Source organism: Anser anser (genome assembly GCF_964211835.1).
Source record: "Anser anser genome assembly, chromosome: 3".
NCBI classification, from domain to species: domain Eukaryota; kingdom Metazoa; phylum Chordata; class Aves; order Anseriformes; family Anatidae; genus Anser; species Anser anser.
The window spans coordinates 78,333,337-78,350,069 of NC_139722.1; the positions used below are offsets into that span (position 1 = coordinate 78,333,337).

Sequence of the window (16,733 nt, forward strand, 5' to 3'; positions counted from 1 at the left end):
TTTTCTTGTTTGCTTTTGCAGTGTTTCAAGGTGATAGAAGCTGTAGGATCTGAAGATTGGAAAGTTAACATCTCTGTTGGGCTAGTAGTCAAAGCACCACGTGGATTAGATAGTGACTCCTATCGTCAATCCAGGGGCTTTTTTTTTTTTTTAATTCTGTTGCTGTTTATTTGTTAATATTTTTCTTTGCTGTCCTAACAAGCTGTGTATCATTCCTAGATTTGAATGTAACGTTATCCTTAGTAATATACCTGTGAGGGTCTTATATATGTTTAGTCAGTTATAGTTTACTATGTTCTCTCTACTTTCTGCAGTCTTTGTTACCTCTGTGTCCTGGACTTCCAGCAGCAGCTCTTTCCCTACCTCCATATCATCCCTTCCATTAATTTTCTTCTGTAGGTTTGGAACGATGATTTGGCCTTCAGTTTGTTGGGCAAGAGAACAGGATCACTGTGCCAGCTGGGGACAGACCTACCTCGTTTTTTTCCCTACTTGATTCCAGTTTCCCTCCCCCTTTTATTACTCCCCAGCTCTTTTTTGGGGGGGAAGCTGAGATGAACATGAGGAAGTGTGAGATGTGGTAGCAGAACATGTGTGTGACTTCTTGAATTCCTAAAGGTATTAATTTTCTTTTTTTCCCCTAGACTCATCGTTTTTGCACTTCCGTGAATCAGATTGTGACATAAGAGGGACTTCATCTTGCGAGTCCGTGCTTTCTCTCAACACAGAAAAAATTCTGGTATGCTGTCAAGAATACAATGTACAAAACAGTTTTTAATAGATTGTTGAAGTGACATCACTTTAATTCCAACTGGTTATGCAGTTAATTTTAAGCAAATAACTATAAATAGAATCTATTAATCAGCAGGCATAGGTCCCCAAGAGGCTTAAGTACCAATGAACTAAAGTTGGTCACGGAAGAATGGCTTCGTAGTACTCCAGCATGAGTCTCTAAGGCTGTCAGCAGTTTAAACCAGTCGAAGCTTTAACAGAGCAGAACATGTATAATGGGCTTCCAATGGTTACTGTTGCACTTGTAGGAGGTTGAAATATCTGTGTCATGGGTGCAAGCGATGGGACTTCTTCTGACTAAACAAGACAAAAATAAAAACCAAAACCAGAAGGCAGAAGGACAAAGCACAGTCCTCTCAGTAGAGGAAATGAAGTTAAAAATGTCGTCTGAAGCTTAAGGTGTTAAGCTGTTTTCTGTAAAGTTAAAGATGTACAGATGTGCAGTTCAAAAGTAGAGAACTGAGCAGTGAGAGAAGTTAGTTTTTCCCTTCTTACTTCCTAGAGCAGTTTGGAAGGTTAATTGAATGAGAGTTTTGTATTTTTCTAACATGTATTGCTCTGCTAGGCTTACAGCTACATTTGGGAAAAAATATGAAAATGAACAGGGTAGAGTATGTCAGTAATTGGGTGTTTGTCTCTGGCAAAATCAGTTTCTGCAGATAAACTATTCGGGCAACACAAGTCTTAGGCTTTGTTCAGCCTGTTGTATTCTCATCTGTAACCAAACGAAAGTTCTTAGGACAGCCTTTTTTCTTTAGCATGGCACTACTAAGTTAAACTTGTCTTTATTGCTGGGGCTATTTTCTTTTTGGTATTTCATTTTGTGTTTTAGTCTTCTGTAGTACCCTTCCCTTTGTAGGAAACAAAGGAATAGTTAATGGGGCAAAAACAGAAACTCTCCTATGAGGTAACATGGGTGTTAAACTTCTAAAACTTCATGTTAGACAGGTGTAATACATAAACAGCAACCACTCCTGAAATACCGTCAATGTTCTTTCATTTGAAATGTTCAGTTAGCCTTTTGTTAGAGAGGATAGCTGCAGTATCTGACTGAAGAACAATTTTTTCTCCCTATGGAAGACTAGGATTGAATTTGTTTTCAGTTAGAGCAATCACAGTAGTTATAACACTTTGATTTAAAGCATTCTCTATTAAAGTTGTGTTAAATTCTTTATCGTTGTTTGCTAAACACTACAAACTGTGATGTTTTACAGAGTCAAGCGAAGTCACTTGCAGAGCAAAAAAGATTTCCATTTGCTACTGATAATGACAACACAAATGAAGAATTGGGTAAGGTTTCTTATATGAGTTTTGTGCAGGTGAAGTACATGCTGAGTAGTAGTATTGAATGTTTTGAAGCTAAACTATTGATTCCTAAGTGATACATTAATTTTAAAACTATCCTAAAAAAAAAACCAGTGTATTTTCTCTGGTTGCAAAAAGAGAAAACAGATATGTCTTCCTAAAAGTCCTTTTTGCTGTGCTCACTGGAATTCTTCATTGAGTCTGCTTAAGCAGGTGTTCAGAAATCCTTTTGATTAAATCCCATTAAACAGCGTCAGCTACTTTCTACTTCCCTTTTTTCTGTTGCTATTGATGGCTAAAACTATTCAAGCATCCAGAAAAATCTCCGTGGGATGTGCTTTCTGACACGTATAGATCTTGGATCAGTTTTGCCCTCTCCACACGCTCTTCTCATGAATGCTTACAGGTAGCAAGAAGGCTTTCTGAATTTCTGTCCTTCTGCAGTCCTCTACTTGTTGATGTTTTTTCAAAGCACACTTGGGGCAGAAGATGGAGGCATATCAAATAAAGCAACAAGAAATCCTTTTCCCAAAAGCTTTGAGGAAGAAATTACTTGCACTGCTTCTCCAAAATGGTATCCCCTGAAGGAAGCAGGGGCACTACAAGGCAGCAAAGAGATTGGTGAGAATGTGTTTCAAGGAAGACAGCAAAGGGTCTTTTGTATAAGAGCAAAGAGAGTCTTTCCTCATAATTTGTCTAACAAAGTTAAAACAATTGGGTAGTTATTTGTTGATGTAAATTCTGCCTTCAGGGATTTATCCAGCAAAAGTTAAGGGGTTAATCTTTCTTATTCCTAGCATACCTAACTATGTTACCAGAATCTTTCAGGCAACACTGAACTTCCAACCGGGAGAAAATATTTGATGCTTTAATATTTGCGCTGTAGACTCTGAAGACTATGTCAGAAAGTCCCTATCCTCATGTTTTGCCTGTAGGCTGACGTCTACCTACCCACTTTATTTCAAGTATGTCATGGTGTGAGGAGCCTGGGTCCCTCTTGTTTCTGTGCTACTCCTTGTAACTGTTCTGAGGAAAAGTAATGTGGAACGTATCTTGCATTCTGAAGAAATGTTAGTTTCCAAATACGTGGACAAATGGATCATTGTTAACCCTTAGATTTTTCGTAATGAAGTACACTTGTAATGTTTCTAGTACTTGAAGATTAATTGAAAAGCTGGAATTTAAAAAGCTGATATTCTGTCAGCTACTGTCAATCACTTGCCATAGCTTTACAGCCTTGTGTGTTTTGCCAAGAGTCTTGAGTAAAGATAAAACTGAAACTCATTATCAGCAAGGCAAGTGGTTTCCATTTTCTTGCTTCCTTAGCTTTTTTCTTTAATGCTAGCATGTTTGAATTCATTTTCTTTTTATTTGCCGATTGTTCTGTGTGTGGGGATTGGAACCGTAAATATGATACCAAGAACCATGTAGGCTTGGAGGATAATGAAATGACAAAAACTCAACAGCTCTTCAAACTGTCCTTGATTCTTCCTGTTTTCTTTCAGTTGGTGGCTATGCTACATGTCTGCACAGAGTGAAGCTTTTTATGTATTGAGGAAAATGCTTATATTGCACACGCACTTCCTTTTGTGTAAAAGAAATGCTCCAAGAATTAAGGAGTCTCTGGATTAAATACATTTCTCACTTCTTTCATTTATCTTTTTTCTTCCTTTAATGAACGGAGTTTAGTGACACTGCCTAAAGATTGTGGCCTGCCTGAAAAATGTCTGTCCCCTATAAAAATATTTCTGTTCCAATTGGCTTTATTTGTCTGGTTATGTTTGAGTAAATAACTAAGCTGATAGACCTCATCCATTCTGCTTGTATGACTGCTAAAACTCACTAGAAGTGTGGGGAAAGGTAAAATTCCAGTGCCGAGTTCTGCTGTCAGCTGTTCATGTGAACTGCTGGGAGAAATATTTTTCTTTACCTTTCATAGCTCTAGTCTGCAAGATGCTTGCTTTTTGTGGGCAGTGTGGGCAGATCTTAGTCCAGAGCTAAGATCTGTGAAAGATTGTTTCATTAAGTGTGTTGTAGGTATTCAGCTGTCAAAACTGAACTTGAGTTGCATAAGCACAACCACAGCTTTTCAGTCTTGTGACTTGACTATTTTTGTATCTTGTGAAGATTACAGGAACATGTTACTAAAAACAGTGGTCTGTTTCTTTTTCAAATACTTAGCTTCTGCTCCAAAGGCAGGGTACGAGAACTTTAAAACTTTTCATACTTTAAAATGGGTAAGGATTCTGTGTTTTTTCAATCTCAGTTTTATAAACAGAATCACTTCATTTTTTCTAGGTGTTTCAAGTGAAGGAAAAAATTGTGAGCTATTAAAGTTTAGCAAAAATTATGCAAACAAGTAAAATCAGATGCTTTCTAATGGAAGGATCAAAAAGCTGTTAGTGTTAGCCAAGCTCACATAGAATTGAGAGTTCATGTAGGGCTACCAAATGGGGTCCTGGTGCCTTTCCTGGTCCTAAGTACTTTAGAAGCTAACATGAACTATTTCTTAAACTGCTTGCAAAAAAAGAGGGGGGTGAGGGACAAAACCCCAATTCTGATGATTATAATACAAATTGAAGTAATTAACAAGGGGTAGGTAATGGTTGAAGAAGGCAATTTCAGTGGCAGTTTAGAAAACATTTGACTAATGTAAGTTTCTAGTATATACATTTTATATATATTCCTGTAAACGCAACCAAATTGTAAATGTATATGCAAAGAAAACCAGCTGTTTTTTTATGTTTTACTTACACTTCTAACTTCTTGTTAGCAATTGCTTACGTGTTGATTGGCAACGGCCTGTATGATGAAGCCATACGACAATTTTCAACAATGCTTCAGGTAAGCTTTCTTTTTGGACTCCTCAAGCTAAATACAGTATTTAAGAAAAAAAAAAACCACTTTATGAAATTATCCGATCTAACCTATGGCTTTTACTAAACCAGATTGAATTAAGGGTTTTAAACAGAGAATAACAGCTCTGATATTTATTTTTTGTCCAAGCATAAGCATGCTCTTAAAGTCAGGTGATTCAGCATCTTGGTTAGTTGGTGAGTATTTTTCTCATCTGTACGAGTAATTTTATGACATTTCATAAAAAAAGCATCTTCAGAAACTGATCTGTGCGAGACTGAAGTTCCTTTAATTACTGTCTTAGTGTGTAGACTGAGATCGTTTCATTTTGCTGTGTGGTGGGGGGGAACATGGGAGGAGATGGGCTGCAGTTGGGGCGTTGCTAGTAACATAAGGAGAAAACTGAGAGAGATGACTTACTGCTAGTGTCAAGTTCCACGTTGCGTTCTTAGTGATAATGCTTTTGTGTGCTGAGTTTATCCTTTTTCAGTGGTAAGCATTTGATGAGTTTGTAAGTAAAACCTAGCTAATGCTTCAGGATATTTATTTCTGATCAAGGTAAAGAATTCAGAATCTTCTATGAACTTGGGTAGCCACTTTTAAAACAAACAAACAAAAGACAATAACAAAAACCCAATACCTAAACCTGATATCAAAATACTGTGTTTGTATGGTCAAGAACCTGTGACTACGAGAAGTATGTGCCTCTTTTTTGTTCTGAACTGCTTGTAGTGCACAAGTGGAAGTGGTGAAGTAGTACTGCAAGTATCATGAGTGTTTTAACTCAGATGGCATATGGCTCATACTTTGAGTGAAAGTATAGCAATTCAACAAAGTTATTATAGGGAACTTATCAGAGGACAAAAAAGCTATGAATCAGAACTTTTTTCAGTTATTTAGAGATCTGTCATTGGTTTGCTTCTAACGTAAGGAATGATTTAACTTTTTTCTAATGAAAAATCCTGCTTCTAAAAATCACTGGAGTTATAAAGCTCTTCCTGCCTTCTCTTGAGTAAGAAGGTAAAATAGAAAGTGAAGATAAGCAAGATATAACAACTGTAGAAAGTAATTGTGAAAAGTGTGCACGTAACAGAGTAGATTTGTAATGCACACACTTCAGTTGAAATCATGATATCATGATTGCATGCCTCAAAGAATGTAGAGTCATTAAGATCGTTCACTCTGTCTTCCATAAGACAATTTTAAATACACTTAAAGTAAGTATTGGAACATTTAACAGAACAAAACATTCATGCTTAGTCATTATATTAAAAGTAGGAAAGTTACCTGAACTTGACATTGGCACGTGTACAGTGGGATCAGCTGAAGTCTGGCAAACTGTCAGCATTGGTTACACCACTTATCTGTTGTTTAGTCAATGCAGTAATTTGTTTCCTGGCAGTTGTCCCAGGTAAATGAGACCAGGCCTATACTACAAACTTTCATAGCACAGCTACGTACCTGGTTGCAGGTATTTAAATAGGCAATTCCTGACTGGATTTCAGGGGAAACCCTAACTGCATAGGCCTACTTGTGCCAAGAAAACCAGTTCTGCAGTTGTAGTTCTTCACATTTGGGTGGGAAGCCATGGCCGGATTACATTTTATTGCACAAGATGTTGTTTAACTAATAGAACCCCTCAGAGTCTAAACTCCTTTCCTTTCGTGTTATAAAACTAAATCATAAATACAACAAGAAGAAAGGAATATAAAAGTATACTTGTAACTTTTCTGTATCTCACTGTTGGGTGCTTTTGCTATAAAATAGTGTTTAAAATGCATTTCTCACATGAAGTCTCTTCTCTCCTATCAGATTTGTTGGAGATGTTTAGCTCTTTTTCCAGACAAATACTACCCAGTAATTCCAGTATATAAAACTGGAAGTTGTGAACATGTGAAAGTATAGGGTGTAATACAATCAGTGTAATATCTTTGCCTGGTAGCTGCGGTTGTTCATTGCTTGCTAGTTGATAGCAACAAGAATTAAACATTTATTGAAGAAAGATGCTTATTTTTTAACTGATCATTACATTTGTTTTTAATCTAACAGGAAGAACCAGAACTGGTTAGTGCAATCTATGGACGAGGGATAGCATATGGAAAAAAAGGACTCCATGTAAGTAGATGATTATTTAAAGTTATAGGTGACTGAATTATTTGAATATAAACTATAAGAAGGCCTGTTACAGGAGGAGCTTAGATTGATCAGTACATACCTATCAAGTTCTAAACTCAATGCTATAGGCGATGCAGAAGTGTCCCATTTCCTTCCCTTGGTAGGTGCTCTGTAACCTAGTGATCTAGTGGACCGTGCTACGCAGCCCATGGGTACATTCTTTGTGGGACTGTGAAAGTAAAGCAACATGAAGCAAGGATGCCAAAGGAGAATAGAGGAACAATTGTGAGTGGTGAATAGTAAGGCTGAGAGCTGGGAGCGGCAGCTGCTTGAAAGAGTTATCAGACAAGATAATGAGCAGCGTCTTCTAAAAGGCAGGTTTCTGAAGCCCCACAGAATTTATCTTTGTATCTGGTCTGTATTTGGAAATGAAAAAGTCTTTTATTGCAACATGGAAAATCATCAGCTCTTGCAGTCCAGTAGGCTTTATATTGCTTCTTGATGGACATGCTTCTTCAAATCTTATTGAACAAATTAATACATATCAAGTTAAATTACTTGCATCTGACGGCTCAAAATTTTCCTGAGCCAAAATAAGTTTTAAAGTAGATAGAGTTTATGTAGCCTGTTAACTCATGATTGAGTGGTCTCTGGGTATTCTAGAGGGAAGAAGAGTTGAGTAACTTCTTGAAAATTTCTTGTGTGTAGGATCTTTAATTCTTTAGTGGTGCTGACAGGAGCTTAAAGTCCCTCTTATTTGCATATTTTTAACAGCAGCCTGATTTTTTTTCTGAGTTTTTTTTAGATGTTGCTACAGTTTTGCTTCATAAAATGAGGTTTCTGTCAACAACACTTTTGAGACACAAAGATAGTGTTTAGCATGTTAAATCTGGTTATATAGCAACTTGCTATGTAACCAATCTTTTGTAGGTGAAGTAAGCCCCATCCTACAGTATACTGAGGAAAATATAAAAACTTAGACAAGACACTGATGCCATCAACTGATTGCCAGAACTCCTCAGATTGGCTTATAAATGGTATTGATGAAAACACCGGTGTGAGCGTGCGTGTGTGTTGGAGTTCATGTGAGAGCTTGAGCCAGCTTTGCTGCCAAGAATAAGTTATTAGAACTGCAACACAAAATTGATGTTTACAAGCAGAGTTCATTTTTCTTATAGCACATAGGTGTTTTTCAGCTATTTGTAGCATGCTGCATCTTAATCTTGTTAGCAAAGGTGTGAAAGGCGTTTAATGTAAATCGATGCACTTTCAGAGTCTTAGCCAAATTAATTGTTCTTCAGTGTTCAGAGTGTATTACTGTAAGTATGCACAGTTATTTATCTTGTTTATTTCTCTCCTTTTCAGGATATGAAAAATGCTGAACTTGCTCTTTTTGAGCTCAGTAGGGTAATTAGTCTAGAACCAGATCATCCTGAAGTATTTGAACAACGAGCAGAAGTGAGCATTTTTTTTTTTTATCTTTTCAGATCTTTGGAAGTAGTTGCAATTACACAGTGTTTTCAAGTATAATTTTCCATGTAATTTCTGGAATGTTTACTTTTAAAATTAAACATACACAGTATGGAGTTACTATAGACAATAGAATAGCATATGTTATGTCTAAGTGTATAGTTATTTATAAAATATAAGATACTTATTTATAAATAAGTTTTTTAGTAATCTTGATCTAAAAATATGAAAGGCATTCATATAATTGGGACATGGGCAAATTTTGACAGGGGGGAATACTTTGCCTAAACTGAAAAGGTTTGAGAACATTTTAATTACGTTTTCTGTTGAGTGTGTTGGAATTACTTTGAAATACAGTATTTTGCTTTGTTTGTCTTGTTTCTATTCAAAATACTAAGTTCCTAAAAATGATGATGGTTGGAAGTATACTGGTATTTCAAGGGAAAGATGCTTTCAGATTTTCTATTTCATAAGAGTTTAGAAAATAAATAATAGAATTTTCTGTCCTCTTCTAGCAAATACAGTTATTCTGTTACAGCTGAACATGAAAAAGAATAGTCTTCATATTTCTAAACCTAATCCATTCAGCCTGCATGCTCTAAACTTATGTTTTTGTTGGCTCTCTTAGATACTGTCCCCACTAGGACGAATCAGTGAAGCATTATCTGATCTCACCAAAGCTATTCAGCTACAGCCATCGGCACGGCTTTACAGGCATAGAGGCACTCTGTACTTCATATCTGAGGTTAGTGGATTTGGGTGGTTCTGTTTGGTTCTGGTCATGTGGGTGTTGCTGTTGTTGTCTTTTTTTTGTGTGTGTGTTTTCTTGTGTGTTTTTTATACCTGTTGCTACTTTTGTTCAAGACCATCTTTCCTATTTAAATGGAGGGGGGGGGAAGCCTTGTTTATCCTGTATTTAAATTTCCAACAGTTCAAAGATATTATTCAAGGATTTCATCTGCATTTCTATTTAATGCAGAGAAGCAGAGGGCAACTACATGGTTTACCTTGCGTGCGTGTCTCCAATTATTGCGTGTTTGAGGAATAGGATATGGATAAAGAATTAGATTTATAGCCTCCAGTTGCATTTAAGAAGTATTATTAAATACCAGTCTAAACAGGAAAAGTTATGGCCGTCACAGTAACTACTATATATGCTTAAAATCTAATATCCTGTTTTGCTATGTAATCAGTTTGTGTTGATTTTCTTATGCTTTGAAGATAAGTTACTCATTTTAAATTAAAGATTGTCTGAATTCTAAATAACTGACAGCTCACTGTACTCTGATCTGTCTCTGTGTCTAGTCTTTTTTTCCATTTACTTTGTTTTATACAGCACGCACTGAAAAGAAAGTTGGAAGTGCATTATTCATTCCTTATTTGTTGATATTCTGAGTGGCAGTTTACAATCATTGCTGCTTGGCCCTGAAAGTAACTTCATATGTCAAAGAAAATTCTGTAGTTTAACTTTACGAGAATACAAATATATATTACTCTTTATTTGTGTGGTGTTTCTTCTGTCATCTAAAATCCACTTTATCACAGGATTATGCAACAGCCCACGAAGATTTTCAGCACTCACTGGAACTGAACAGAAATCAGCCTATAGCTATGCTTTATAAAGGCTTAACCTTTTTTCACAGAGGACTCTTGAAGGTAAAGTTATGTTAAATAACAATTCTCTATTTGAGGTTATTTCCAAAAAATAGTTGTAGAAATCTCACTTGGTGTTGATATACATATTTCTCTCACATAAAAACTTTATAAAGGCAAAGGAGTACAAGCAAAATGAAAATGTTTTTGGTCCAATTCTAACAATGTAATGCTTCATAATATGACATGCAAGTACTGCTGGTCTTGATGGATATTGGTAAATCAGTCATAACTGATTATGTGTTTATGTGGTGCTTTCAAAGATGTTTGTATTTTGCATCTCTGCTAAGATCTGCATGGTTATATTAAACTCTTTTTTCATGAAATGGAGACTCCTTAGAGGAGTCTATGAATGGGAAAGGAATGAAGAGGAAAATAATGTTAAATTCTTTCTTGAATGAGCTAGAAACAAGCTATTATTCAAAGAAAGCAGGAATACAGAACCCTGCATCCGTACCTGTGTATTTTAGTTATAAGTTGATTCTGAAATGCTCATAAGTAAATAGAATCACAGAATCATCTAGGTTGGAAGAGACCTCCAAGATCATCTAGTCCAACTTCTGCCCTAACACTAACAAGTCCTCCACTAAACCATATCCCTAAGGGCTACATCTAAACGTCTTTTAAAGACCTCCAGGGATGGCGACTCAACCACCTCCCTGGGCAGCCCATTCCAATGCCTAACAACCCTTTCAGTAAAGAAGTTCTTCCTAACATCCAACCTAAACCTCCCCTGGCACAACTTTAGCCCATTCCCCCTCATCCTGTCACCAGGCACGTGGGAGAACAGACCAACCCCCACCTCTCTACAGCCTCCTTTTAGGTACCTATAGAGAGCGATGAGGTCTCCCCTGAGCCTCCTCTTCTCGAGGCTAAACAAGCCCAGCTCCCTCAGCCGCTCCTCGTAAGACTTGTTCTCCAGACCCCTCACCAGCTTGGTTGCCCTTCTCTGGACTCTCTCGAGCACCTCTATGTCCTTCTTGTAGCGAGGGGCCCAAAACTGTACACAGTACTCAAGGTGCAGCCTCACCAGAGCCGAGTACAGGGGGACAATCACCTCCCTAGACCTGCTGGCCACACTGTTTCTTATGCAAACCAGGATGCTGTTGGCCTTCTTGGCCACCTGAGCACACTGCTGCACACCTGAGCATAGAGGGAACATAATTGCTTCCTCAGATTCTAAAATGAGCAGAGAAGTTGTTTCCTTTTTCAGTCAACTGAAACCAATTTGAGAAGCAAAGATGTAACTGTGATTCCTAAATTCCAACAGAATGGATTTTTTTTGCCTTTACTAACAGCTTGGAATTCAGTAAAGGTTGTATGAAGAAAGCCTGACAGAACCAGGAGACAACCCAGAACTCCTGGGTTTCAGCCCAGTATCTTTCATAGTTTATCACTACCTTTTTTGTATCCAGGCTGGTATTTTCCCCTCACACACACACACTCAGTGTACAAGGTGAGAACTCCACGTTGTCATTGAACTTACTGTCTGTATCTTATCTCAGTCAAGTGAGGTATTTACAAATAATAGTTGGATTGAATTTCTGATTCTTGGTGTAGACAGCCAAAAGCCCAGAAAGTGAAAATGGAGATATAACTGACAAGAATAAATAATGCCTCAATTTTCAAGACAGGAACAATTCCTTCTTCTTTCAGATTTGCAAATTAACACAATTCTATGCATTCCTCCACCCCATTTTTTTTCTTCTTGGAGAAAGTATCTTACCCATTATTGCTCTTTCATCCATCTCTAATATTCTGGTTCTGAGAGACTGGAAATGCAGAGCCACTCAGTAACAGGCATACCTCTACTCCTGTTTATCATCCAATAACTTACAGTCGGGATCAGACTGGTTCTTAAAGCAAGGCTGTACAGTTCATCTCTTAGGTTTTACTAGGCTTGCTGGAAACTGAGCTTTGGCTCAGTTTGGGAGGGTGTTAGTTTTTGGGGGGTGTTAATTTTTGAGTGAAAAGTCATTGCTTTCGGGGATAATCTTCTGGCATTTAAAACTTATCTAAAGCACACAAGATGGTCAGTAATGCTAGGTGACTATTGTACATTTTTGTTCAGTAAGTATTTTGGTGCTTCTAGTAGTTAGTACTCAGAATATATTTGATGCGTGTTCTAAATAAGAATCTTGATAGGGTTTATACTAAATCTGTACAAGTAACTTAAGTCTTACAAAGTTTCGATGAATAACTAAATCCATGACAAGTAATTATTGAGGATGCTAAAATGGCATGGAGGTAATAAGCGACAAAACTTTTCTGTTATCTCTCTATAGGAAGCCATTGAATCTTTCAAAGAAGCTCTGAAGCAGAAAGCAGACTTCATAGATGCATATAAAAGTCTGGGACAAGCCTACAGGTAAGGACATTCAGAAATAGTTTTAAATTTCTTCTGATTGTGTTCTTTAAAAAGCACTCCTAAATTTCACACGTTTCACACGTTACAAAACCGTGCAGAATCATGTGTCCTTGATAGCTCCTATGGCCAGTATGGCTATGTCAGCATGTGTTCAATACAAATAATTTTCAGGTTTGCTCTGTAGTTTTAATTCAGTCCCCAGCAGCTGTGGATCAAAGGTTAGGTGAATGGCAGATATCAGTAAGATGGGAACATAAAATAGACATCAAGTGAATATCTCTGCACATTGTAGTTCTTTTCCCAACCTGCTGTGTCTTGTCAGCTTTTTATTTCATATTTTAAATTACTATTTTTGGAAGGTATTGATCTGCAGCAGAAATGCTGTTGCAGCATAAACATCTTCTGTGTATCAAGGGTTAAATGGGGTAGGGATGGTACACAAGCATTTAGTACAGATTTTAGTTACGTGGTCATGTTCTCGTCAGGCTGTATGCTTCCTTCAGCATACAGAACGTGTAGTATTTACTGAAAGCAGTGAATTACACTTATTACATTATTTTTTTATTATTAGCTTTGTGGACTTGTGCCTTATTTATCACAGTCTCTGCATTCTGAACTCAATATAATGCTTAGTTTTCTCTTGAGTTTTTCTGTGGTATTTGTTACTGTGGTGTGTGAATACTTTTCAGGTGCTAATGAATTGTCAGTAATTTAGCCTGGAACATGGGTAGGTGCCTTTTTACATTTCCAATAAATCCTTTAACTCTATTGTTCTGTGTTTGGATGTGAGACTCTCTCTCTCATCTGTTCTATCCTGTGTCCAAGAAACTTCAGTCTGAAGAAGTTTTACTTTGAGGGATGGGGGCGGGGGGGAAACAAGCTTTTTAAAGTTTCATTTTGCAGTGGATTGTTGTCTTACAAAGCAAAAGTCACTAAATCAGAGCATTCCAATCAGCTGAAGTATGTTGCTTTTCTCCCTTCTCACTGTCCACTACACTCAAAAGTTCTCTGGTCCTCATTAAATAATGGTAGAAGGATTGTAAAGGAAACTGTTCGTTTCTTGTTTTGCTTGGTTTTTGTTTTATTACACTTAATATGCAAAGCATAATTACTGTTGACTCTTCTAAAATGCTCAGCAGTTAGATAAGGAATCTCAGCCAACAACCAGAAGATGAATGGAATATTGTTTAATAACAGAGGGGACTATAACTAGAGGCCAACTATGAAAGTCTGAAATACTTTCCCATAAACACACAGGTGTTATGATAGGCAGAAATAATATCTGAGTTCTCCAGGACAGCCGTTAGTTAACTTTAGCTGACAGATTCTTTTTTCCTTCTAAAATTGTGTATTTTAAGTTCACACATTCTTTCTTCTACATTTCAAATATGGTGCTTAAAAAAATCTTTTAAAGATTTTTTTTTGTAGTGGAAGTAGGCAATTCTGAGTCTCTGATTTGTCCTTCAGTTATGGCATTTTACTTAATTTCTGCTTTGAGTCTAGTGACTTCTGTGTTCGTGCATGTGTTTGAAACAGAAGAGCTGTGGTTAATCACTGATCTATCTAAAAATTCTTTTTGGCAAATGTATTTAAAACTAGTTAATGTTGTTAGTCTTTTCTAGCATTGCTAGTTTGGATTAATTTCAGGTAATGTAATTTGACCTAGAAAGAACTTCAAGATCTTAAATTTTAAAAATCAGTCTCCTGGATAAATATTCGAGGAAAAAATTACTTGTGTACTATTTCTATTTTTGTTTATTCTGGATAGTAAAAACAGCCACAGAGAAACTAAAAGCTGTCCTGACCATGGAGTAAGTCGCTACGTTTGTTAGTATGTTTGTAGTTTCATCTTTCAAACACCACATGCTTTCTTCTTATTCAACATTTTAAGTATTTTATATATTAAATAAAGTGTTTATATAAAAAGGTTAAAAGATCTGTCACAGATTTGCAAAAAATGCATTCTTAGAAAATGCAGTTTTGGTTCTGTTAGGTTCTGAAAGCCATACTTAGAGTATTTTTTTAATGGTTTATGTCCGTTCAGAATTGTGGAAAATTTTTGTGGTCTTGTGGCATTGCATATTAGAGTACACTTTTCAGCTAGTAAAAAACTGTGTGCAGCTGTTACTACCATTGAAGAACAGTTAGAGAATTACCGCTTTTCCTAACGAAATTTTCTATTAGTTTTGCATTCCATTTTAATGATATCCCCCATGGACACATGGAATTAACTTTTAACAAGTAATTTTGTTGTCACTGTTACCTTCTGTATTCTTCACTTTATACTTTATGGAATTCCCTAGGGAACTTGGCAACTTTGATGCTGCTACAGAGAGCTTCCAGAAGGCTTTGCTGCTAAATCAAAATCATGTTCAGACATTACAGCTCAAAGGAATGATGCTTTATCATCATGGTAGCTTAGATGAAGCACTGAAGAATTTTAAGGTATGTAGTGTAAGACCCACTTTAAATAAGAAATCAAACTATTTTAACAAAAATGAGTATACAAGAAATGTTTAAAAAAAGACAAATTTCAAGTTTTACATTCCGAATGCAAATAGGAATGTGCATTTGAATTAAAATGCAGTTTCAGTCTGTCATAAAAGATTTATTAAAACCTTACAGTTTAAAATTAAAAATAAAATTTGGCTAAAACTAAGATACTTCCTCTAACTGCTTTATGAATTTCTAAAACCCTGCTCTGGTTGAAATGTTTTATCTGTTTTTTGAAACTGGTAATTGTGTTCTAGCTAATATTTTACTTCAGGTTGAAACCTAAATGGTTTTTTGTTCCTGGGGGAAGAAAGGATTTAGTCTTCTCCATAATTTTAAGCTTAAACTATGCATATGAAGAAAGTTCCAGCGTTTTGGAACAATAATTTCTGAGGCATTTTCTGTGTTTTGAAACAACTTACAGTATGTAGTTATCCACTGACCTTGAAAAAAAAGTGCCTAATTCCATAGGTAAATAACATCTCACCCCTTTCCATGGACATTGAGTAACAGCCTCATTTTGGAAGCAGAACAATAATGATACAGACACGTGGTTAACATTTGCTTTCAAAACAGTAATTGGAATGAGATGTGGACATGACTATATCCCTTTCTGAATGAGACTGTGCTTATTCCAAGGATAACACTTCATTAGTCATTACATATTCCTCTTGTGTAACACAATTTGTAGATACTGGTATAATTGAAAAGATGCTTTAACTTTTAAGGCAGAGATGCTCCTCTAAAGAGAGGTAATTGTTAGAAAAAGAATCAGAGCATTGTTTGAATGAATGAATATCAATTTGCTATGTGTTTAACATACAGTAAATATTTGACTAACGTAATGAAGTATACTAATGCATGAACTAATGAAGATATCACACCATTTCTCCAATCCATATGTTGAACTAGTCAAAAAAAAAAAAACATTAATATAGTGAGTGTTTTTTTCTAGTTTCATTCAACTAATGAAACTAGTGCTATTATCATTAGTGCAAACACTACCTACTTTCATAACAATTAGTGTGATCAAAAGCATATTTGCACTGGCAGTTCCTTTTCTTTAGTAAAGCTGGAAATGTTTTTCTTCACTAGCAGTTAAGTGCCCAGAAGAATTTGAAAGAAACCTTTGATGGAAAGTACTTCTTAATAATCAGTAAATGTTTTCATTAGTGGAGGTCTTCTGATGAAACAGGTTAGCTTATTTGAAGATTCTCATTCTCTGTTTCTTGATTTGTGGGTGCTTTATTCCTTTAACCTTCTAGAGATGTCTACAGCTAGAACCATACAATGAAGTATGCCAGTATATGAAAGGACTCAGCCATGTTGCAATGGGACAGTTTTATGAAGGCATAAAAGCTCAGACTAAAGTTATGTTAAATGATCCACTACCAGGCCAGAAAGCCAGCCCAGAATATCTGAAAGTGAAATATCTCCGAGGTGAGTTGAATTTTTTTTTTTCCTTAAATCCTATAAGAACCCTGAAAGTGCAAGTGTGGTTATAATTATGGCCATTTTAAGGAAACATTGTACATCCTGAGGAGCACTGTAGAGTGTATCATCCAAAAAATGTACACACTTGCTTGTTCATGCAGTTAAAAGCCAGCACCGTAAACCAAATGCATGTTTCTGTGAAATGGTAAAGTGGTACTTAGCTAAAGTAGGCTTATTTCTGTCTTGG

General features: G+C 36.3%; 1 protein-coding gene across 2 annotated transcripts in view; it reads left to right on the forward strand.

Annotated features, from left to right (window-relative positions):
- TTC13 (tetratricopeptide repeat domain 13) overlaps positions 1-16,733 on the forward strand; it is a gene marked incomplete at its 5' end in the record, with an annotated part of 39,794 nt that overhangs the window by 1,928 nt on the left and 21,133 nt on the right. For both annotated transcript variants that reach the window (XM_083831029.1, XM_083831030.1), the window contains 10 exons: positions 645-739; positions 2,007-2,082; positions 4,871-4,941; positions 7,003-7,068; positions 8,434-8,526; positions 9,167-9,283; positions 10,084-10,194; positions 12,477-12,559; positions 14,863-15,004; positions 16,318-16,492. In XM_083831029.1, the coding sequence (XP_083687155.1) occupies positions 645-739; positions 2,007-2,082; positions 4,871-4,941; positions 7,003-7,068; positions 8,434-8,526; positions 9,167-9,283; positions 10,084-10,194; positions 12,477-12,559; positions 14,863-15,004; positions 16,318-16,492 (1,029 nt within the window). The remainder of the gene's footprint in view (positions 1-644; positions 740-2,006; positions 2,083-4,870; positions 4,942-7,002; positions 7,069-8,433; positions 8,527-9,166; positions 9,284-10,083; positions 10,195-12,476; positions 12,560-14,862; positions 15,005-16,317; positions 16,493-16,733) is intronic.